This window comes from Cyberlindnera jadinii (genome assembly GCF_001661405.1).
Source record: "Cyberlindnera jadinii NRRL Y-1542 unplaced genomic scaffold CYBJAscaffold_25, whole genome shotgun sequence".
In the NCBI taxonomy this organism is placed as follows: domain Eukaryota; kingdom Fungi; phylum Ascomycota; class Saccharomycetes; order Phaffomycetales; family Wickerhamomycetaceae; genus Williopsis; species Williopsis jadinii.
In genome coordinates this window covers 22,433-43,577 of record NW_017963676.1, presented here as the reverse complement: position 1 = coordinate 43,577, position 21,145 = coordinate 22,433, and the positions used below count along the sequence as shown (strand labels likewise).

General features: G+C 45.5%; 8 protein-coding genes across 8 annotated transcripts; 5 read left to right on the top strand and 3 right to left on the bottom strand.

The window, feature by feature from the left end:
* Positions 1-171: 171 nt before the first annotated feature.
* UGA3 (Uga3p) lies at positions 172-2,406 on the bottom strand (the record flags this gene model as incomplete). Its single annotated transcript, XM_020213075.1, has 1 exon — positions 172-2,406. The coding sequence occupies one exon, from the start codon at positions 2,404-2,406 to the stop codon at positions 172-174; it is 2,235 nt and encodes a 744-aa protein (XP_020067868.1).
* Positions 2,407-7,852: 5,446 nt separating this feature from the next.
* Positions 7,853-11,481, top strand: GLT1 (glutamate synthase (NADH); the record flags this gene model as incomplete). Its single annotated transcript, XM_020215974.1, has 1 exon — positions 7,853-11,481. One exon carries the CDS (start codon positions 7,853-7,855, stop codon positions 11,396-11,398), a length of 3,546 nt encoding a protein of 1,181 aa, XP_020067867.1. The 3' UTR covers positions 11,399-11,481.
* A 969-nt stretch (positions 11,482-12,450) lies between these two features.
* PAR32 (Par32p) lies at positions 12,451-13,372 on the top strand. The gene has a single exon (XM_020217784.1). The coding sequence runs from the start codon at positions 12,607-12,609 to the stop codon at positions 13,087-13,089; it is 483 nt and encodes a 160-aa protein (XP_020067866.1). The 5' UTR covers positions 12,451-12,606; the 3' UTR covers positions 13,090-13,372.
* Positions 13,259-14,146, bottom strand: HCR1 (translation initiation factor eIF3 core subunit j; the record flags this gene model as incomplete). The annotated part of the gene is made up of 2 exons (XM_020213214.2): positions 14,102-14,146; positions 13,259-14,037 (listed from the first exon to the last, which is right to left on the bottom strand). The coding sequence occupies exons 1-2, from the start codon at positions 14,109-14,111 to the stop codon at positions 13,259-13,261; spliced, it is 789 nt and encodes a 262-aa protein (XP_020067865.1). The 5' UTR covers positions 14,112-14,146.
* Positions 14,147-14,351: 205 nt separating this feature from the next.
* On the top strand, positions 14,352-15,049 carry TIM17 (protein transporter TIM17). The gene is made up of 2 exons (XM_020215973.1): positions 14,352-14,473; positions 14,538-15,049. The coding sequence occupies exons 1-2, from the start codon at positions 14,399-14,401 to the stop codon at positions 14,931-14,933; spliced, it is 471 nt and encodes a 156-aa protein (XP_020067864.1). The 5' UTR covers positions 14,352-14,398; the 3' UTR covers positions 14,934-15,049.
* A 127-nt stretch (positions 15,050-15,176) lies between these two features.
* Positions 15,177-17,566, bottom strand: YAK1 (serine/threonine protein kinase YAK1). The gene has a single exon (XM_020215972.1). It carries the CDS (start codon positions 17,380-17,382, stop codon positions 15,250-15,252), a length of 2,133 nt encoding a protein of 710 aa, XP_020067863.1. The 5' UTR covers positions 17,383-17,566; the 3' UTR covers positions 15,177-15,249.
* Positions 17,567-18,919: 1,353 nt separating this feature from the next.
* MLO1 (Mlo1p) lies at positions 18,920-19,318 on the top strand (the record flags this gene model as incomplete). The annotated part of the gene is made up of 1 exon (XM_020213886.1): positions 18,920-19,318. One exon carries the CDS (start codon positions 18,920-18,922, stop codon positions 19,316-19,318), a length of 399 nt encoding a protein of 132 aa, XP_020067862.1.
* Positions 19,319-20,171: 853 nt separating this feature from the next.
* On the top strand, positions 20,172-21,140 carry CYBJADRAFT_187213 (uncharacterized protein). The gene has a single exon (XM_020217248.1). The coding sequence runs from the start codon at positions 20,338-20,340 to the stop codon at positions 20,776-20,778; it is 441 nt and encodes a 146-aa protein (XP_020067861.1). The 5' UTR covers positions 20,172-20,337; the 3' UTR covers positions 20,779-21,140.
* Positions 21,141-21,145: the final 5 nt, after the last annotated feature.

Here is a 21,145-nt window from a genome sequence, read left to right as displayed (position 1 = left end):
AACTCTGATCAGCTTGTAATGCACCTCACCTCACTTATTTATTAACAAAAGGAGAGACACTTGTGTATATATCATAGTTAAAAGTCTATCCTCATCATGTACAGTATTTTGAAAAAAGTGTCTATTGTAGTGGTAATTATATCTTCTTAGGCATATACACCAATTCACTAGTTAGGCAAAGCTCAAGTCCCAGCCTAGTCTCTTGACAATTTCGTACCAGTCAACACATTTGGTGCCTGAAGGATCGATCATCCAAACCTGTTCCATGATCGTCTTTGCCCTTTCTAGGTTCTTGAAGCTATATCTTTGTATGATGTCGTTAAATCTCTCAAGCATCATACGACGGTCCTTCTTGGTGGTACAGTTCATGCCTGCAATGAACATTGGGAAACAGAGAGAAGCTTCAACAGGTGATCTCAGAACAATATCTAGGCATTTCAAAAGTTCACACAGAATGAACTGCGTCTCTAGCGACGATGGGTTTAGCCGAAGAACAGATTGTCTCAGGTGAAGCTTAGCAGTGAATTGGAATAGTTCAAACAGAGTCAATTGTAGCTCAAGGTCATGGTTGCTAAATTCGCTCAAATCTGATGGGTCTGGTTTCACGATATTGATTTTATTCTCAAGAGCACTGGCTTTCTCCATGATCTGGAGAAGCGAAGAGTACTTGGTGAATATCTTCTCGCCTTGAACCGAGTTCACTGAATCTGGAGTATCGATACCTGGAATATCTGGAGATTCCTCATCTTTGTTAGTGTTGCAATTGTCGTCATCTTCATCGTCATCATGCATGATACCATCACCTAGGGAGTTTGAACTTATTTTCAATAAACGCTTTGCCTCAGTAGCCAATGTAGAGATCTCACCAATAATGTTAAACAATGGTTTCACAATACCTTGCAAAGGGTCGACACCAAACCCACAGTTGACGATAAACTTATCATAATCATCAACAGGGAAGTATGTTCCTCTTTCGCTTGCAGAGCTTGCAAGAATGTCATGATATGCAAAACTTGAAATCAACCAATGCTGTTCTTTATCCTGTCTGAACTTGTACAAACCACCTCGATCTTTGATTATCTTAGAGGCCCATTGTAAGAAAACTGGCCACTTGGTAACGTCTCCTTTACAGATCTCTGCTGCACACATAATCAGCAAGCTTGCCAGTCGTTGTAACGCATCGGAGTCAGATCCAATCGGGGTCTCTTTAATGTAATCTAGTGCCTTATCCATGTATCTGGTGCCTTCCCTTTCGAAATCACCACCCATGTGGTATCCTGCCCACGCCATGATCGAGTAAAGAACACCTTTGTTAACCATTGCCATTGGAAGAAAAACATTTGTGTAGTAATTCGACTCAGCAGGTACGATTGAAACAATGTTTGAGAGCTTATTTCTGTAGTAATCGTACAGAGTGGCACCTATGGGGTCTAATGTTATCTCTGACGGCACATTAGAGAATACATTCGTTATTTCGAATGCCATGTTTGGTGTGGAAAGAAATGCCTCCAGGTTGAATGGACTTGGTGATCGCGTATTAACAACACGATGTTCATTGGACATTGCACCTGGAGCTGTCTTAACTTTATCATCATCGTCATCCTCATCCGCAAGCGCATTTTCATCATTATCATTATCTTTATGGGTATCATTGTCGTTCTTCTTATTGCTATCGTCATACTCATCCTCGAGTAGTTGCAGCTTCGGCGAGTTCGAATAGTTGTTACGGATGTTCATCTCAAAGAGCTGTTGAAACTCTTGGAAGTTATCAAAAGGTGACAATGATTTCGATGTCAATGAATCAAATCTAGGAGAAGTGACGTGGTTGGCTGAGATTGCCGGGAAGTTAGCAAGATTTGTGCTCACAGGTGTTTGAAAGGAGCCATGTGATTCTGTATCTAGCGTCCTTAGTTCATTGTCATCATCGTCATCGCCCTCCACTGGAATGTCTGTTTGATGAGTCTGAATCACACGGTCATTATGAACATCATCCACAACAACAGGGCTTGTAGACGTTTTGTTGGTCTGATTCTTGCGCTCATTGTCGCATCTTTTCAACCGTTTTGACCGTCTTTCCTCTTCCTCCACCTTACGACGGAGTTGTTTGACATTCTCGTTGGTCATTTCATCTGTAGCCCAGACACAGTTCTTCCCCAAACGACGACAATCTGCACAGATTGGACGCTCTTGTGAACATCTCTTTTTCCGTATCTTACAAGTGATACATCCCATTCTACTTTTCTTTGTTGTGAATCTGAATATCCTCGAACGTGTCGCCTTATCAGCGTTGGCATCGAGGTTTTGCACTATGGATTCATCAGTTGTTGAGCCATTCACACCTGTGTTTTGGGCATCTGGAGAGTCCTTCTCAACCGACTTTTTCAGCCCATTAAACGTCAAAAACATGGTTTCTCTTGTATCAGTGGTATGCTTCGAATCGTTATCAAGTCTCTTTCCCTGTGTTGTTTTCGAGCGCGGTGTCTCTTGTGCCTTTTTTTGCATGTGTGCAGAGCTCTCACGAGTGTGTCTCTCTTTTTGTGAGGGGTGTGTGGGCGTGTTGTGGTGTTTTTGTTTTTGTCTCACACGTGTGTGTGTGTATGCTTCAGATAAAGAAGCAAATTCGAGATATTGCTAAGTGATGCTTGTCCAGAGAAAGAGCAGTAGCGATGGAGATGAACTTGTTTTCAGAAGAGCCGTGAACCCTTTAAATTGGGACCACTAGAAGATATCAAGTCCTCTCAAAGAGCGCAAATTGGGAGATCATCACAGAAATGTCCGGGTGCCCTTCGTGAAGGAGACTGTCACCATGCCAACCAACTTGGCCCGCCAGGCTTATACATTTGGGCGGGCCACGCCAAAGCGGCAAGTAACGAGCTTCCGAACCGACTTTCGTTTCTATAAGTCAAGTCGTAGCGCTGGCTGGTCAGGGCTCTAATGGTTAACAGGGAGCGTTTCCCATGGAGTGCTTGTTCTTTGCTTCTGATCTCACGGTGTTAATGTGTACGTCTTGAGAGTTTCTAATGCGCTACTGGTTGAGCGTTGGATTGTAATGTTCTTGTCGATGGCGTTAATAAAAAGTGACACAACTGAGAGATGGACACGGTGATGTGGTGTAGTGCGTGTTGTTGGGCTCACGTTCTTCCTGGAACGGTTGGTATTATGCTGAGCGGTACTCTATAACATGTAAAGTTAGCTTAGAAACATCGTGGAACTTTTCACCACCTATGCTGTACGTACGGTGCTTGCGCTTGTGTCTCACGTTGAGTGTTCGTTCGATATTTACCGTAAAAACACTGTTCTAAGCTCTGTGAGGTAGGATTTGTTACACTCCACAACAGTATTCAATATCACGATGTGTTGTCAGCCTGGAGAACTTCACAGCTGCCACGGTTGAGCGAAGTTGCTCAACTCTATTCATTCAAGTGCCAGCATTGATGACTCTCTGCGGGCCATATCCAGGTGCAAAATTGCGTTCTGGGAACGGGATCATGTTTGCAACAGTAAAGCCAGATTTGCAATTGTAGCCTCGAACCAGTGCTTACACACCTCTGTGATTACGTGCTCGATTCTTACATGTGCTCAGTATTGACGGCCTCATTTGTAGATTTGCTTAAAAAAATACACACATTAGTGGTTTCCGTCTATTACATAAACACACACCAAAGCCTTACATGGCTAGTTTCCTTCTCCCACTACAGCCTATTGAACGCCAGAATTCAATGGAGTTTCTAGGCTTCCCTACTGCCGAACGCTTAACCGTCTACGCTGTGTCCAGATTCAATGAATGAGCTGTGGAAACAACGGTCGTGCATCGAGGGTTAGACGTAATTGAGTTGATTCCGTGCATGACGCGGTGAAGAAGGGCTCATTACAGGGGGATAGAATTTCCTTTATGAGTAAACAATGTAGAGCGTGGTGTTAACCTAGTGCGTGCACCTACGGTAGCGTTCAACAGTGCCCACTTAGTTCACAAGAAGCTCTTAGCACCACCATGCCAACCAGCGGGAGAACCATCAACGGTCACGCCTCGCTCGCAGATGGACATCATCTTGACACCGGTGATAAGTTGTCCATCTCCATTAGTCGTGGCTAAGTCCGTCTTCATTTGGGTTTGCTATATGCCTAAGAGATCGCTATCTTGTTTCTCCTTGCGCCAACGCTGATATGTGGGCTGATAGGAGTTAGACGACGTCATTGTCAATCCGAAAGTAGTGTGCGTAATCCGCACGCCTGTGATTGGCTGGATATATCCTGCTTATCACGACCCCGCAGTGCATCTGCTTAGATTCCGACACGCTCACTTCCTGCCGGCCAGGCTGAAAGTTTTTATCCAGGCAGGGCAAATTTTTTCCTGAATCACACGGGAGAGGGAGGCAGCTGCCTGGGCACAAGGCAGCGGGCAGGGAAATTTCCAGGCCTGCTGAAACACACCCAACGAGCCTGGAACGAAAATCCAGTGGCCTGGTTCTCGTGCAGGCTGCTCCGCGTGGGCCCATCAACGTCTTCTGCCTGCGAGTCTCTCCGGTGGTGGTCGTACACTTAGTTTAATACGTTCAGGAGGACAAACAGACAGGCAATGAAGAACTTGCAGAGGTATCCATCTTGAAGGGCACTGGATGGAAACGTCCACCTGTTTGTTACTCCTTTTGTTTTGCGAATCCCATTTTGCTCCCACAGAGAAAGACGAGGTTTCCTGCTGTTGTTGCATTTCGCCGTCACCGTGCATGGTTTCAAATATTGCGTCCAATTCCCACGAGCTGGTGATCTAATCTATAAAACCAGCACCGATTCCCTCCAAAACTGTGCTCACCTTGAATGGAAAAATTTCTTTCCTTCTTTCCTCCCTCTTTCCAAATTTAGATCGATCTCTAAGAAGAGTCATTTAGAAGATATACAAACCATAGTCGTTTAGTGTATTGCACAACTACTGTAAGTGCTGCCAGTGCGTGTGCGCATTGTGTCCCGTGCTTGTCTTTTGCTTTAAGTCTGCTAACAACGTTATCCTCTCTGTACAGAAACGATGGCTTCTCTTCGACAGATTGATTCCTTTGACGAGGAGACGTACGTCTCCGACCACGTTTACTCCTACGACGAAGTCCCGGAGAACAAGTCCTGGGCCAGTGCTTTGCCTATTGCCAAAGGCCTGTACAACCCAGAGGATGAAAAAGATGCATGCGGTGTTGGTTTTGTCTGTAACATCAAGGGAGTGAAGTCCCACAAGATTGTGTCTGATGCGAGATTCTTGCTCTGTAACATGACACACAGAGGTGCAGTCTCTTCTGACGGCAACGGTGATGGTGCCGGTATCTTGATGTCCATTGGTCACAAGTTCTTCACAAAGGAGTTCAAGTACCTCTGTGATGTCGATATCCCAGGCGAGGGCCAGTACGCCACCGGTAACATCTTCTTCAAGAAGGATACCGCCATCCTGTCCCAATCTAAGGAGACGTTTGAAAGAATAGCCAAGAACTTGGGCCTCTCTGTGCTGGCATGGAGAGAGGTTCCTCATGATTCCTCGATTCTGGGCTCAGTCGCTTTATCCCGTGAACCAATCATTCTCCAGCCAGTTGTTGTGCTCTCCGAGCTCGTTGGCGTCCAGCTCTCACTGGAAGAGTTTGAGACTAAGTACGATAAGCAGTTCCAGAAGCAACTGTACCTGCTACGTAAGCAAGCTACAAACTCGATCGGCTTGCAAAACTGGTTCTACATCTGCTCCCTCTCCAACAAGCTTATTGTTTACAAGGGCCAGCTTACACCAGCTCAGGTTTACAACTACTACCATGATTTGAACAACGCAGACATTGAGTCCCATTTCGCACTGGTCCACTCTCGTTTCTCTACAAACACTTTCCCATCTTGGGACAGAGCTCAACCGCTGAGATGGTTGGCACATAACGGTGAGATCAACACTTTAAGAGGTAACAAAAACTGGATGCGCTCAAGAGAAGGTGTCATGGAATCCGCTCTCTTTGGAGACGAGCTGGAGAAGCTTTATCCAATTATTGAAGAAGGTGGTTCTGATTCTGCTGCAGTTGATAACGTTTTGGAACTTTTGGTGATCAACGGTGTCTTGTCCTTGCCTGAAGCAGTTATGCTCCTTGTCCCAGAGGCTTGGGAGAATGATGAAAACATGGATTCTAAGAAGAAGGCCTTCTACCAATGGGCTGCTTGTCTGATGGAGCCATGGGATGGTCCTGCTCTTTTCAACTTTACCGATGGCCGTTACTGTGGTGCTACATTGGATAGAAACGGTTTAAGACCATGTCGTTACTACATCACTTCAGACGACCGTATCATCTGTGGTTCTGAAGTTGGTGTCATTCCAATTCACGAGGATTTGGTGATTGAAAAGGGTAGACTGGAACCTGGCCACATGCTCCTTGTTGATACCAAGGAGGGTAAGATTGTTGATAACAAGCAGTTGAAGAATAAGATCTCGAGCAAGGTTGACTTCAAGTCTTGGTTGGCAAAGGTGATCAAGTTCGATGACTTGTACACTAAGTTTGAGTCCAAAAACATCTCCTTGGGATCCAACACGGAGGTTGACAGTTCTATAACCACCCAAACTGATCAGAGATTACAGGCCTTTGGCTACACATTTGAACAGTTGTCCCTTTTGCTTGTTCCAATGGCCACGAGCGGTAAGGAGGCATTGGGTTCCATGGGTAACGATGCTCCATTGGCTTGTTTGAATGAGAACCCTGTTTTGCTATTCGAATATTTCCGTCAACTCTTTGCTCAGGTTACGAATCCTCCAATTGATCCAATTCGTGAGGCGAACGTTATGTCTTTGAAATGTTTTATTGGTCCTCAGTCTAACTTGTTGGAAATGAATGCTAACCAGTGTAACAGACTTCTTCTCGAGTCTCCAATCATGAAACCAGCTCAGTTCAAAGCTCTCAAAAATATTTCTCAGATCATTCCTTCATGGACTGTGGCAAACATTGACATTACTTTCCCAAAGTCTGAGGGTCTCTTGGGCTACATGAACACCATTGAACGTATTACACAGGAGGCTTCTGATGCCATCTATGATGAACACCAAATCATTATTTTAAGTGATCGTGCAATTGGACCTGACCGTGTCTCCATCTCCTCATTGCTGGCTGTCGGTGCAATTCACCATCACTTGATTCGCCAGAAACAACGTTCTAAGGTTGCCATTGTCTTGGAAACTGGTGAGGCCAAGGAAGTCCACCACTTCTGTGTCTTACTCGGTTACGGTGTCGATGCTGTGTTCCCATACTTGGCTATGGAAACACTTGTGCGCATGAACCACGAAGGTCTGATCAGAGATGAGATTTCCGATGAGAAGATCATTGAGAATTATAAGTACGCTGTTGATGGTGGTATCTATAAGGTTATGTCTAAGATGGGTATCTCCACATTGGCTTCTTACAAAGGTGCTCAAATCTTTGAGGCACTGGGTATCGATAACTCTGTTATAGATGTTTGTTTCAACGGTACAGCTTCAAGAATTCGTGGTGTTACTTTTGAGTACATTGCTCAGGATGCCTTCTCCTTGCACGAGAGGGGCTACCCATCAAGACCAATTGTCAAGCCTCTGGGTCTTCCAGAGACTGGTGAGTATCACTGGAGAGATGGTGGTCCAAAGCACATCAATGAGCCAGTTGCAATTGCCTCTTTGCAAGATGCTGTCAGAAACAAGAATGAGCAAGCTTTTGACCTGTATGCTAAAAAGGAGTACGAAGCTATCAAAGACTGTACATTGAGAGGTTTGCTTGAATTAGATTACGAGAACTCCACCGCAATCCCAATAGATCAGGTTGAACCATGGACCGAGATTGCTCGTCGTTTTGCATCTGGTGCAATGTCTTATGGTTCCATCTCTATGGAGGCCCATTCCACGTTGGCTGTTGCCATGAACAGAATGGGGGCCAAGTCTAACTGTGGTGAAGGTGGTGAAGATGCAGAGCGTTCCTTGGTTAACGAGAACGGTGATACAATGAGATCTGCTATCAAACAAGTTGCCTCTGCTAGATTTGGTGTTACTTCTCATTACTTGTCCGATGCCGATGAGATTCAAATCAAGATGGCTCAAGGTGCTAAGCCAGGTGAAGGTGGTGAACTTCCAGGACACAAGGTGTCCAAGTCCATTGCAAAGACTAGACATTCCACTCCTGGTGTTGGTTTGATCTCTCCACCACCACATCACGATATTTACTCTATCGAGGATTTGAAGCAATTGATTTATGACTTGAAGTGTGCCAACCCAAGAGCAGGTATCTCTGTCAAGTTGGTCTCAGAGGTTGGTGTTGGTATTGTTGCCTCTGGTGTCGCCAAAGCCAAGGCTGACCACATTTTGATTTCCGGTCACGATGGTGGTACTGGTGCTTCCAGATGGACTGGTATCAAGTACGCTGGTCTTCCTTGGGAGTTGGGTCTTGCTGAGACCCACCAGACTCTTGTCTTGAACGACTTGAGAGGAAACGTTGTTGTGCAAACTGATGGTCAATTGAGAACCGGTTTCGATATCGCTGTTGCCGTCTTATTGGGTGCTGAGTCTTTCACTTTGGCCACTATCCCATTGATTGCCATGGGTTGTATCATGATGAGAAAGTGTCACTTGAACACTTGTCCTGTTGGTATTGCTACCCAAGATTCAGTATTGAGAGAGAAGTTCAAAGGTGCTCCTGAACACGTTATCAACTTTTTCTACTACTTGATCCACGATCTTAGAAAGATCATGGCCCGTCTTGGTTTCAGAACCATTGATGAGATGGTTGGCCACTCTGAGAAGCTTAGAGCCAGACAGGATCGCAATACCAAAACTTGCAACATTGACCTTTCTCCAATATTGACACCAGCTCATTCTATCAGAGAAGGTGTTCCAACAAGATTTGTGAAGAAACAAGATCACAAGTTGCACGTTCGTTTGGATAACAAGCTTATCGATGAAGCCGAAGTCACATTGGATAAAGGTCTTCCAGTTAGTATTGATGCCAACATTATCAACACTGACCGTGCCCTTGGTGCTTCATTGTCTTACCGTATCTCTAAAAAGTTTGGTGAGGATGGTCTTCCACAAGATACTGTTGTCGTCAACATTAAGGGTTCTGCTGGTCAATCGTTTGGTGCGTTCTTGACCTCTGGTGTCACCTTCTACTTGGAAGGTGATGCCAATGATTATGTTGGTAAGGGTCTCTCCGGTGGTAGATTGATTATTAGACCACCACGTGGAGCATCTTACAAGTCTTATGAAAACGTCATTGTTGGTAACACTTGTTTCTATGGTGCAACCTCTGGTTATGCTTTCATTAGCGGTGCTGCTGGTGAACGTTTTGCCGTTCGTAACTCTGGTGCCAACATCGTTGTTGAGAAGATCAAGGGTAACAATGCCTTTGAGTACATGACTGGTGGTCGTGTTGTTGTCTTGTCTCATATGGAGTCTACCAACGCTTTTGCAGGTGCTTCTGGTGGTATTGCCTATGTGTTGGTCTCTGACTTCAAAGAGTTCAGCTCAAGAGTCAACCACGAAACTGTTGGATTATCTGGATTAACGGATCCTGTGGAGATTGCATTCGTCAAGGGTTTGATCGAAGAGCACTCTCATTACACTGGCTCCGAGCTTGCTGATCGTATCTTGAAGAACTTTAACCATTATCTCTCCTCTTTCGTCAAAGTTTTGCCAACTGATTATAAGAAGGTCTTGGAGGAGGAGAAGAAGAAGGTTGAAGAGTTGAAGAAGCTGGAGTCTGAGACATTCTTGAAGTCATTCCAAAGATTGGACCCAGATGCTGATGTTACCAATGGAGACATCAAAAAGACCCATGCAACTTCGATCAAGTCAACTTTGAGGGAGCCAAAGATCTTGGATTTGGAAGACTCCATCACTGACAAAGCCTTTGAAGAGAAGAAGGTTGAGAAGCTTGATAAGCTCCGTGGTTTCATCACGTACAAGCAGCGTCATGAGACCTACAGATCCACCAAATCGCGTACAAGAGATTGGAAGGAGCTATCCAAGGCCATCTCCAAGAAGGATGCCAAGTTCCAAACTGCTCGTTGTATGGACTGTGGTGTTCCATTCTGTCAGTCTGACACTGGTTGTCCAATTTCCAACGTTATTCCAAAGTTCAACGACCTTGTTTTCAATGACCAATGGAGAGCTGCATTGGAGAAACTCTCTGAGACCAACAACTTCCCAGAATTTACTGGCCGTGTCTGTCCTGCACCATGTCAAGGTGCATGTGTTTTGGGTATCATTGAAGAGCCTGTTGGTATCAAGTCGATTGAACGTTTGATCATCGATCATGCCTTCGAGCAAGGCTGGGTTGTGCCAAAGCCACCAAGTGTTCGTAGTGGTAAGAGAGTCGCCATTGTTGGTTCTGGACCAGCTGGTCTTGCTGCCGCAGACCAACTGAACAAGGCAGGCCATTCTGTCACCGTTTATGAACGTTCCGATAGACCAGGTGGTTTGCTGATGTACGGTATTCCAAATATGAAGTTGGACAAATCTGTCGTGAAGCGTCGTACCGACTTGTTGGAGGCTGAAGGTGTTCAATTTGTCTGCAACACCGAGATTGACGATGTCAACGATTTGAAGACAGATTTCGACGCTGTTATTTTGGCCATTGGTTCTACCATTCCAAGAGATTTGAAGATCCCAGGCCGTGACTTGAAGAACATTGACTTTGCCATGACTCTGTTGACGAATAACACGCAGGCTTTGCTCGATGACTACTTGCCAGAGATTCGTTCCAAGCTGGAAGGCAAGAAGGTGATTGTCATTGGTGGTGGTGATACTGGTAACGATTGTATCGGTACTGCTGTTAGACACGGTGCTGCATCTGTTGTGAACTTTGAGTTGTTACCACAACCACCTCAAGAACGTTCCAGAGACAACCCATGGCCTCAATGGCCACGTATCTTCCGTGTGGACTACGGTCATTCCGAGGTTAAGGACCACTACGGTAAGGACCCACGTGAATACTGTATCCTTTCTAAGGAATTCATCGGCGATGACGAAGGTCATGTCAAGGCCATCAAGACCGTTAGAGTCGAGTGGAAGAAGTCGGAGTCTGGTGTTTGGCAAATGAACGAGATACCAAACTCTGAGGAGATCTTCGAAGCTGATATCGTTTTGTTGTCCATGGGATTTGTTGGACCAGAAGTTGCCAAAATGGAGGTCCAGAAGACACCAAGGGGCACCATTCCAACCAAGAGCCATGCCAGCTACCAGGTTGAGGAGAACTTGTTCACTGCAGGTGATTGTAGAAGAGGACAATCGTTGATTGTCTGGGGTATCCAGGAAGGTAGACAATGTGCTAGGGAGGTTGATATGTTCTTGGAGGGAAACACCAAGCTGCCAGGCAACGGTGGTATTGTCAAGAGAGATTTCAAGCTGTTGGAGGAGCTGGCCAGTGGGGTTGAGGCATGATTGCTGGCATCACTTTTGATATTTATTATGTATTTTGTGTATATTTATTGCAATGAGATTCACTAAGCTGTCTGACATGGCTGTACTTGGCGGTGTATCCCTGGTATGAACGATCCTTGAGTGCCATCTACACTGAGATCGTAGTCCAGGTATGCCTTCAAGCCACATGGACCACACGGTCCGTTTCACAGCTCACGGGCGCACAACCTCAGGAGGACGAGCCTTCATGACATCAAGCGCACTTTGCTCGCAGTGCCAACCTCGTGGCCTAGGTAAAGCATCAGTACCAGCCTACGTCGTCTCTCCCCAGCCAGAAGGCGCCTCACAGTGGCTATCCAGAAGTTAAGAGAACAACACCACGCACGCTCGCTGCTGTCTGAGGCCAAGCTGTGAATTTCGCGGCACTTAGCCCGTTATCTGATCTGTGTATGTTTGGTTCAGGCTCTCATTGGACCGTTCAGCGAGTGCAAGTTAGCCCTTGCTTTTGCTGTGATGTCATCAATTAACAGGCCAGAGATGCACACAGCATAGCCAGGCCATTGTGCCTTGCGATTGGATGATGAAGCCATCGGTACCTGGTGATAAAATGACGATTTGGAGGAGAATCATCACTGAGTACTCTTCGCTGATGATTTTCCTCCCTTCTACGCGAGTGAACGCTTGTGAACGCTTGTGGGGACTCGCGGCAGCGTAAAACCTGGCGGGAGGTTCTTGCCTGCGTGCGTGCTTGCCTGCCCAGAAGTGAAAACACGGCGCTGAGGGAAGCCCAAACGGACACAGAAAGTTGTAGGCAGAGGCTCTCGCCAGGGGGCTGCGGGAGAGGGGGTGAGGCCACGGAAGGAAAGACCACTGGAGGGTGCAGCGTTGGAATTCCCAAAATACGCTGGTAAAAGCATACAAAATTAATCAATTGGTGCCCAGACTTTATCAATTTTACTCATTATCAGTTGGTATACAACGTTGATTTGGATTTTTGTTCCCTTTAACGTTTTTTCCCTCTTCCTTCTCCCTTCTGTTTCTTGCTTTCCCCGTGTTTTATAGCTGGACGCTTGAGGAGCCATCCGTTCACAGACAGACAGACAGACACACACACACACACACACACGCTCTACTTCGCAGTTGTGAGCATTGACGCTTCATAGCTCAGTACAGACCTAAACATTCAACCAGTTCGCTTCATTTTCTAGCAAGCGTACAGTTTCACAGCCATGACTGGAAACAGCGCTGATCCTGAGGACTTCATCCCGGTGTCCTCGTCAACGTCTCAGCCGAAACAGGACCACAAGTACTACTACTCTACAGGACGTGGGGGTGCTTGGAATATCAAAGCTTCAAAGGAGCAACCACAGCCCAACGTTGTTGAGCAAGGCTCGCTAACCCCAAATCTTCTACAACCAGTGTTTTCAACGGGACGTGGAGGTGCTGGTAACATGCACAGAAATACAGACGCTAAGCTTGCAAGAAAGTTACAGGACGTTGATGCTGATCCAGAGGACTACATCACGCCAGTGATAAGTGGACAAGCCAATAACAATAACCCGATGAGCTTTGGTAGGGGTGGGTTTGGTAATATGATATCGCCAAAGAACTCGTATAACGAAAACCAAGAGAAGCAGCGTGAAAAGAACTCCTCAAAAGATGGAAGTGGTGGGTTCTTCAAGAAGGCTAAGAAGTTCTTCAAATCAAAGTAAACAGATAATGTTCAGATGTTCTAGTACAATTAATGATAGTATTACATTCTACGTCTCCGTCAGCCTGTACACACGCACACCTTATGACAAGCATGTAACAACAACGGCAAACAACATTGCTTTGGATTGTATACATTAAGCTCCTGTTCGAAACTACACCTTCGGGCCATTACATAAAGTCGTCGTCAGCAAAATCATCATAGTTATCAACGACAATATCTTGATCCTTCTTGAATGCACCACCGAGGTTTGGCTTTGCAGCTTTAGCCTTCTTCTTACCGGCTCCTCCAGTGGCTGTACCTCCAGCTTTGGACAATCTGGCCTGTCTTTCAGCTCTCTCCTTATCCTTAAGGACAACGTTAAGGGTGGAGATGACCTTTCTTATGTTCTCAGTAGCCATAGGCTTACACATATCTCTCGTAAGATCGATTGCCAATGAAGAGGCATAGTTCAGAGAGCTCTGTTCAGCCAGTCTATTCATCTCAGTGGTTAATGCCTTTCTCAACTTTTCGTAATCTTGCTTGGTCTCTGGGTTGAAAATTGGGTGTGCTGATAGCGGAGTGTCAATGGTCAGCTTCTGTTCTTGTGCTTTGGCCTCAGCTGCTGCTTTCAACGCCTTCTCACGTGGATGTTCGTTCAATCCTAATCCACCAAAGAGATCTGCAGCGTTGTTGAGATCGGCTTCCAACTCCGCCTTTCTCTGTAGTTCTTTACGAGTCTTTTCATCAACAGAATCGAGTTCGGAGGTTATTACCTTCTTACCAGCGGTCTTTGCACTAGACTTCGCCGTGGTGGAGGCCTTGGCCTTTGGCTTTGGCTTTGGCTTCTCTTCCACCTCCTCAGCGTCCCATGATTCTAAAACGTCATCGTCGTCAGCTGCAAAGTCGTCATCCCAGCTCTCTGCAACTTTGGCATTGGAGGTTGCTGGAACCTCAAAGTCATCATCGTCTGGAAAAGAAATACATCGTGTTAGTCAATCAGAAGCAACACACCCTGAAGCTACGCTACGTACCCCAACTCATTGTGAATTCTAATACGTTCTAATGAAATGTCTTCACTGTATGGCAAAAGTATCGAATTAGCGAAAGATGTCCACCCAAAAAAAAAAACGACAAGAGACAAAAGACAAAAACCCAGAAAGCGGACAAACATCCGGTTAGCGCAGCACAACAACATTCGAGAAAAAGTCGTGCCCGGAAACCAGGTGAAAAGTTTGGAAAAGTTTGGCCATCAACAGGGAGAAGTGGAATCCAAAGTCGACAGAAGAGACGACACGTTACTAATCTCAAACTAATTATACATACAAATCATGTCTGCTGATCACACTAGAGATCCATGTCCTATTGTCATTCTTAACGATTTCGGTGGTGCCTTTGCTATGGGTGTATGTGACCGTGTGCTTGTATCTTTGTGCTTGTCTGTTGTGCTGTACTAACGTTTAATATTAGGTCATTGGTGGTTGTGTTTGGCACGGTATCAAGGGTTTCAGAAACTCTCCATACGGTGAACGTTTCCCGGGTGCTATTTCTGCTATCAAGGCCCGTGTACCAGTGGTTGGTGGTAACTTTGGTGTCTGGGGTGGTTTGTTCTCCACCTACGACTGTGCCGTGAAGGCTGTTAGAAAGCGTGAGGATCCGCTCAACGCTATCATCGCAGGTTTCTTCACCGGTGGTTCCTTAGCAATCAGAGGTGGATGGAGACACACAAGAAACTCTGCCATCACATGTGCCTGTCTTCTTGGTGTGTTTGAAGGTGTTGGTATGATGTTCCAGAGATACATGGCATGGCAAAACAAGCCAATGGCTCCTCCTCTCCCGGAACAACAAGCTCCTCTTTCAGCTTAGACTCTGTTTGAACCACAGTTTGCCAATGTCCTTTGTATTAACGATTACGTTCCACACGTCTAGTGTTTTGTCCTTTTTATATCAGTTTGCCTTTTTCTTTTGTATGTGTGGGTGTGCTTGTACATATGTATGCTGTTGTTATTGAGCAAGCTCTGCAAGCTCTGCAAGCTCTGCAAGCTCTGCAAGCTCTGCAACGGCACCAACGCTTTAACGATGCCTTTGATATCGAGATTACACATACAAACCTTTGTAGAACCACCATTATATCATTATTATTAACTTCCAAAGTTTTGAAACAGAAACAGTATACAAAAAATTAGACAGATCTCTTTCGAGAGCTGTTTGATCTGCTGTCTGATAACCCTCCAGTAGAACCAGGTGGGGACCATGACCCGGTAAACTTCTCACCAGTGATAAATGGATGCAATATAGCCTGTTGAGGAGTCCATCTCTGTAATGGACTCCAAATTAATAAGCCTCTCAAGAGATGCAACAACGACTCACGATCGTTGTTCTCTTTCTCAATCATAGTGGACGTCATACTCTTCCGATTCATATCATACTTCGTTATGAGGACTTGTAGGTCATCAGATTTGAGAAATTTATCACCTGGTTTCTCTTTCAACTTATACTCCTCACAGTATTTGGCCAATGACTTCATCTTATACTTATGATCCTCAGTCTTTTCAAAGAATCTCAAGCCATCACGTCCCATATCAATCATCCAGGAAGGTGGCATTCCCAGTATCGTGACAATTTTCAACAGTTGATCATACTCTGAGCTACCAGCAAAGAGTGGTAGTCCAAGAAATAGCTCTGCAATGACACATCCAAGGGACCAAACGTCAATAGAGGAGGAATATGGCAAACCAAGAATCACCTCTGGAGATCTGTAGAATCTGGATTGGACATAAGTATAAAGCGTCTGATGCTCCTTACATGCAGATCCAAAGTCGACAATCTTGATATCTGGTTTATCGGGTGAGATCAACAGAATATTCTCAGGCTTCAAATCACAATGGATGATCTCTGCACGTTTCAACACGCATAATGCCTCCAACAGTTGCTTTGAGAATTTCCTTACAAGGCCAATGTTCAAGCCTTTATACTCATTCTGTTTAACCAGTTCAAACAAATTTGAGGATAACAGTTCAAAAACAATACAGAGATGGTTCTTGAATAGAAACTTATCCTTCAACCTCAACAGATGGAATTTGTCATTAGGATCCACTTTTTGGTTGATGAATTCCAATAGGGCAACTTCTGCAAGACTTTGATAAGTACATTCATGTTTACATTTGACAATCTTTATGGCGACAAATTCCTTTGTAGATAGATCCTGACACTTGACAACTTGTGCAAATGTCCCCTTCCCCAAGACGTCTAGTACGAGGTACTTCTTACTATCCTGTTGTCCCAAGACATCGTTAACGTACACGATGAGATTTCCTTCTTCGTTATCGAATCCATTATTCGACTTCCCTTCGCTTGGTTTAGTCAGCACCCTCTTTGGGTTATTGCTGACTTCATAATGGAAGTCGGTGTTGCATAGTGTGAAAGTTGTACAGATCTCAGTAGTCAAAGCCATGAGAGGTGAGATGTACTGCGTGGCCATCGACGCACGACGATACTTGGGCATCTTGTTGATCACAGGGTGGAGATCTGCCTTCGATAAAACTTGTTTCAATGTCGGTGGAGGCATCTGTTTCAATTGGAACCCATGCACCAGAGACGGCCTTCTGTTAGTGAAATTAGACAACTGCGCTTGAGCCTGGCTCAACGGCTGCGGAGTTGGAACCGTTGCAACTGACTGACGTCTGTGTAAGTCATTCAGAGTCACCGACTGATCTGCAAAATACGTTGGCGGAGGTGCTGGTGCTCTCTTTGGAGGGTATATAAGGGAGTTCTTCCTTGGTTGCTGCTGTGGCTGAGTCTGTGGAGGTGCTCCATAGTCCTGATATTCATACGTGGTTGGTAACGTTGGCGAGTTATAGTAAGAGCTCCGTGTGTTTGGTGTCATCAAAGCAGCATCACCACCAACAATCGAGTTCCCAGTCACTGTTGAAGCAGATTGCGGAGAGAATTGTGAATGCGCCTGCGACGGAGACCTCTGCGATGAGGACCATGGGTTATTGAACTGGCTTGTCGGTGAGCCATACGGATACAAATTCAGCTGCTGTTGTTGTTGTGACATTTGCTGAACGTGAGACTTTGGGTTCAACGTAGGTGACAGCTCATTGTGCTGCTGCAGTCTTGGGGTAGTTCCCAAACCACCAGTTGGGATGTTTGACTGAGCATAGTTTGAGCTCCATTGGAAACCTTGTTCTTGATTTGCCGATGATCCACTTCTCTGCCGTGTAGGTGACCCGGACGTCGACCCCATTGGTGAAGTCTGCGTGGAGTTTTGGTCCTCCAAGTACGGTTGCTGCGTACTGTAGTGATACGACATACGAAAATTCCCCTATGAAGCCAAAAACCGTAGGCCAACAGGTCCAATAACAAAAACCACTCAGATCAGAATGTGGTCACCAGTATCGCCCAGCTTGGCTCGTTGTTCTTCTATATGAGGGAACAATTGCTATGATCTGAACTAGCTGATTGATATAGGCAAGCAGCGTAGAAATCAAAAGGAAATATAACTTCAAAGTTCCCTTTTTTGCAAACCCTTAAACAAACCAAGAAAAGGAAGAAAAGTCCCACAGGGAAGCGCTGCCTCCCCAATTCCGACGCTGAGCCTGATCTTTCCGCCCGGATTGTGGGTGTGGTGTCCGGGTGTGCGTATGGGTGTGGGTGCAGGCGCGCAACTGCGTATCTGATATTGACACGTGGGGAATGGCAGAATGACATAATGTACTACATAAGTGATGATTACATAAGTGACGATTACATAAGTGACGACGTAACAGCTGCGTTCATAAGTGATTACCTAATGGCGCCGAACAGGTCATCCGAGCCGAATGGGGAAGCGTTAACCATTCATGAAAATGTGCCATCTTGTGCCTCTTAGAAAGCGGAGGAGACAGCAAAAAGGCAGTCATTTCTTTAGAGGAGCATGAACGCTCTCCTTGGTTGTGTCTACTGAGATGCGGCAAGACATTTGATGAGGATGTCGCGGTGGACAAACAGGTTACACGAGGCACAACAGAAGGTGCGGTCTGCCAGAGACTGTGTGTGTTTTATTGTCCCGCTGCCGGTGCAGGTTTTGCTCGTGTACTCTTCAGTCACTCTCGAGAGGCGTGTCCCCGTGACTTGACATTTGAAGGCCAAACACCGGTGGATTAGGGAGAGACAGAATGAACTGGAGGACGAGATGTGACAATTCACGAGTGTTTTTTGGGGTAGGTGTCGATGAACTCAGCGATGTGTTTCGCGGTTACCATGCGTGCCCGGACAATGTGGTAAGGACACACGCCTTCCAGCTTCGTGAACAACGCGTGGTGAGTGGATGGTCTACACTGGCTCATGATGAGGAGGATGTTTGCTCCCTTCCGGATTCGATGGTAGAAAATACGAGCGAGATGAGGATCTTATCAAATGTCCGTTGTGTGCTTCGTAAAACTTTCCCAGCTGGAAGGGCTTTAATTTTTAGGCTTGTATTTTTTTATCGGAGACTTTTCCTGCCCCAAATCAGTTTTGCTGTCATTTTGTTGTGCCTTTTCGTGGTCCGACAGCAGTTTTAGATTTGGCGCAAAGGTCTACAAAAGGGGCTCTGTTTTGGGCAACAGGTGTAATCTTTTCCAACGGCGCCGTAAAGGTTTGCTGGTGAATTTCGCTTGCCTGTGAAGCAAAAAAAGGCCCAGAGACCACCGAAAAGGGGTGTTATGAATAATCAACAAGTTTAAGGCAATAACCAAGTGTTTTTTCTTTAACCTTTTAACTGAGCCACAAGTCAACTCCCAATTCTACTCGATTAGGCTTAACCATATCGTTGCATTTTCCCAGCATTCTACACCATCACACTACAACACAACAGCATCCGCATCGTAATGTTCATTTCCAGAGTAAAGCTCCAGTGTCTCCAAGCGGCACAGCGTGGCTCAATTTGTAAAGCACTGGTCAAGACGAATCCTAGTGGGCTGGTATGTGCAAGCCTTGGTACGAAACGTGGATTCCATAGCTCAGGAGTGACGCTTCAAAGCGTACAGAAACCGTGGAGACAGCTATCGGACGATGACAAGCGTGAGTTTATCCGTCAGTTCGTGGAGATGTACCGTTCGAAGAATTCATGCACAAAGAACTACTACAAGCAACTGGCGGCGGGAATGGAGGAGTTTGATGATATCCCGGCTATATTTGGCTTGTTGTACAACGACCTTGCGGACAAGAAGATCCACAACGAGACCACTGCGGAGTTTGACTCTGATTTCTTCACGTTGGTGAAATGAGCTCTGTATATGTAATCACAGCTAATATGATTGGATCAACCTGTACGTTCTGCCAATGTGATTTATCCGTAGATCGGCTAAGCGCCTGCAAATGCGTATGGACTTTGAACGTAGCTATGTGAGCAAATAGCCATGGCAGAGGTATACACCAGAGTACCAACTTGGCCAGTGTGAAAGCCCGTCAGAGTACCCGTAATGCAGCTAATCCGTAATCCATAGCCCATTTAATGAATTGTGATCTGGTGCCGTATTTGGAACCTCCCTCAATAGTGTAATCCCTCGCAAAGTTTCTCCAGGGGAATCATGTCAACAGTAGCTGGCCCAATATGCCTGGTTTAAAAATCAGTTGATGATTTACACTGCTTATTGATCTCCACAATCGTACGGTACTTACAGCTCAAACTGGAAAAACACACTCAAACACAGCAAGAACCCACCAGACAGCCTTGTGGTGGAATAACAGGCACTACATACCAAACTAACAACCACGCAGTTATTTCCCTCTCAAGTGGCCTTTTTTTTTTTCTTTTTCGCTCCCATTGTACATATTTACAACCTATCACGGCTCGTTCTATTCAAATTCTCATGCACAGATCGCTCAGCAAAGCGAGTCCGGTTACCGCACCTTGCACCCGCTTGTTGCTGTAAAGCCACCACTTCCAAGCGTGCTCTACGTAATGTGCGCTCCCGATCTGCTCCTGTGGTACATGTAGGGCTTTGGTGTTGGCTCTTGCTTGGTTTTATGTATGTGGTGCGGGTTTCATCTCCACTCGTGAACAAGTGACACCACTTTCTCTCCGTTGCTGTTGCGTTTCGTAAGAGGCTCACGGATTAATTAGTCCTCGTAGCTTATAGGGAAGTGGGTGTGGTTTCAGAGCACCTTACATAAATTCAAAAGTATAAAAGGAGTCTGAAACCCACACCTTGAATCGATCTCTGACCACCCCTCTTACACTCTGTGAGTTGAAATCTCAAGAAGAATTGTTTCGAACACACAATACACCACGTACACCCGAGAAATGCTATCCAGTACTCTGAAGTACCTCTCTACCCCAAGGACTTTCCGTTTATCTGTGGGACCTGCAGCAACAACGCTGTCCATGTTCCAAAGAGGTTCTACACAGGAGCTTGAGAGGGCAAAGGAGACTTTCCTATACCTGCGTGAACATTCCTATCTTGATTTCAACTCACATTACAAGTCATGGATGGAGTTGGATCGTGGTGAGCAGGACAGGTTTATCAATGACTATATCAAGTTGCACGAGGCCACGGTGGTTCCAAGATCACACCCAAGATCAGTGCGCAATGCCATAAGACAGATGTACAACGAAAACAAGGATGTCGATTTCATGTTTTGCTACTTGTACGAGGGTCTGAAGGACATGGCGCATGAAAGTGAGCAGCAGGGCGACGTCTTGAGGGACGACACCTATGACTTACTCGTTGAGCGAGAACACTGATGGCTTCAAACAAACATACAACACAACCTATTTATAAGACGTGGAGTTTCAGACCAACAAAGGGTCCTCTGTGCAAATTATTTATTATCTTCAGTGCTGGTTTCACTGACATTGCTACTGTTCTTGAAGAACATAACATCAACGGAGAAAATCAGCCTTATTTATAAGACGTGGGTTCACACACATGCTCATTTCATTATTTTTTGACCTGACATGATTTGTCTCGCTATAACCTATGCAGAGCTTTATTTATTTTCTATTTATTCCAACATCAACGGCTTAGTCGGTCTTATCGGCCCAATAGTTGAAGAAGAAACAACTGTGAAGCAGTTTTAACGAATTCTAACGACTTTCATTTATTCATATC

What these genes read in the sequence shown, in the direction of transcription:
- PAR32 (XM_020217784.1), top strand. Translation starts at nt 12,607, where the DNA reads ATGACTGGAAACAGCGCTGATCCTGAGGACTTCATCCCGGTGTCCTCG.
- TIM17 (XM_020215973.1), top strand. Translation starts at nt 14,399, where the DNA reads ATGTCTGCTGATCACACTAGAGATCCATGTCCTATTGTCATTCTTAAC. An exon ending in GTGGTGCCTTTGCTATGGGT is followed by an intron (nt 14,474 to 14,537) that starts GTATGTGACCGT and finishes GTTTAATATTAG; the next exon opens with GTCATTGGTGGTTGTGTTTG.
- YAK1 (XM_020215972.1), bottom strand. Translation starts at nt 17,382, where the DNA reads ATGTCGTATCACTACAGTACGCAGCAACCGTACTTGGAGGACCAAAAC.
- CYBJADRAFT_187213 (XM_020217248.1), top strand. Translation starts at nt 20,338, where the DNA reads ATGCTATCCAGTACTCTGAAGTACCTCTCTACCCCAAGGACTTTCCGT.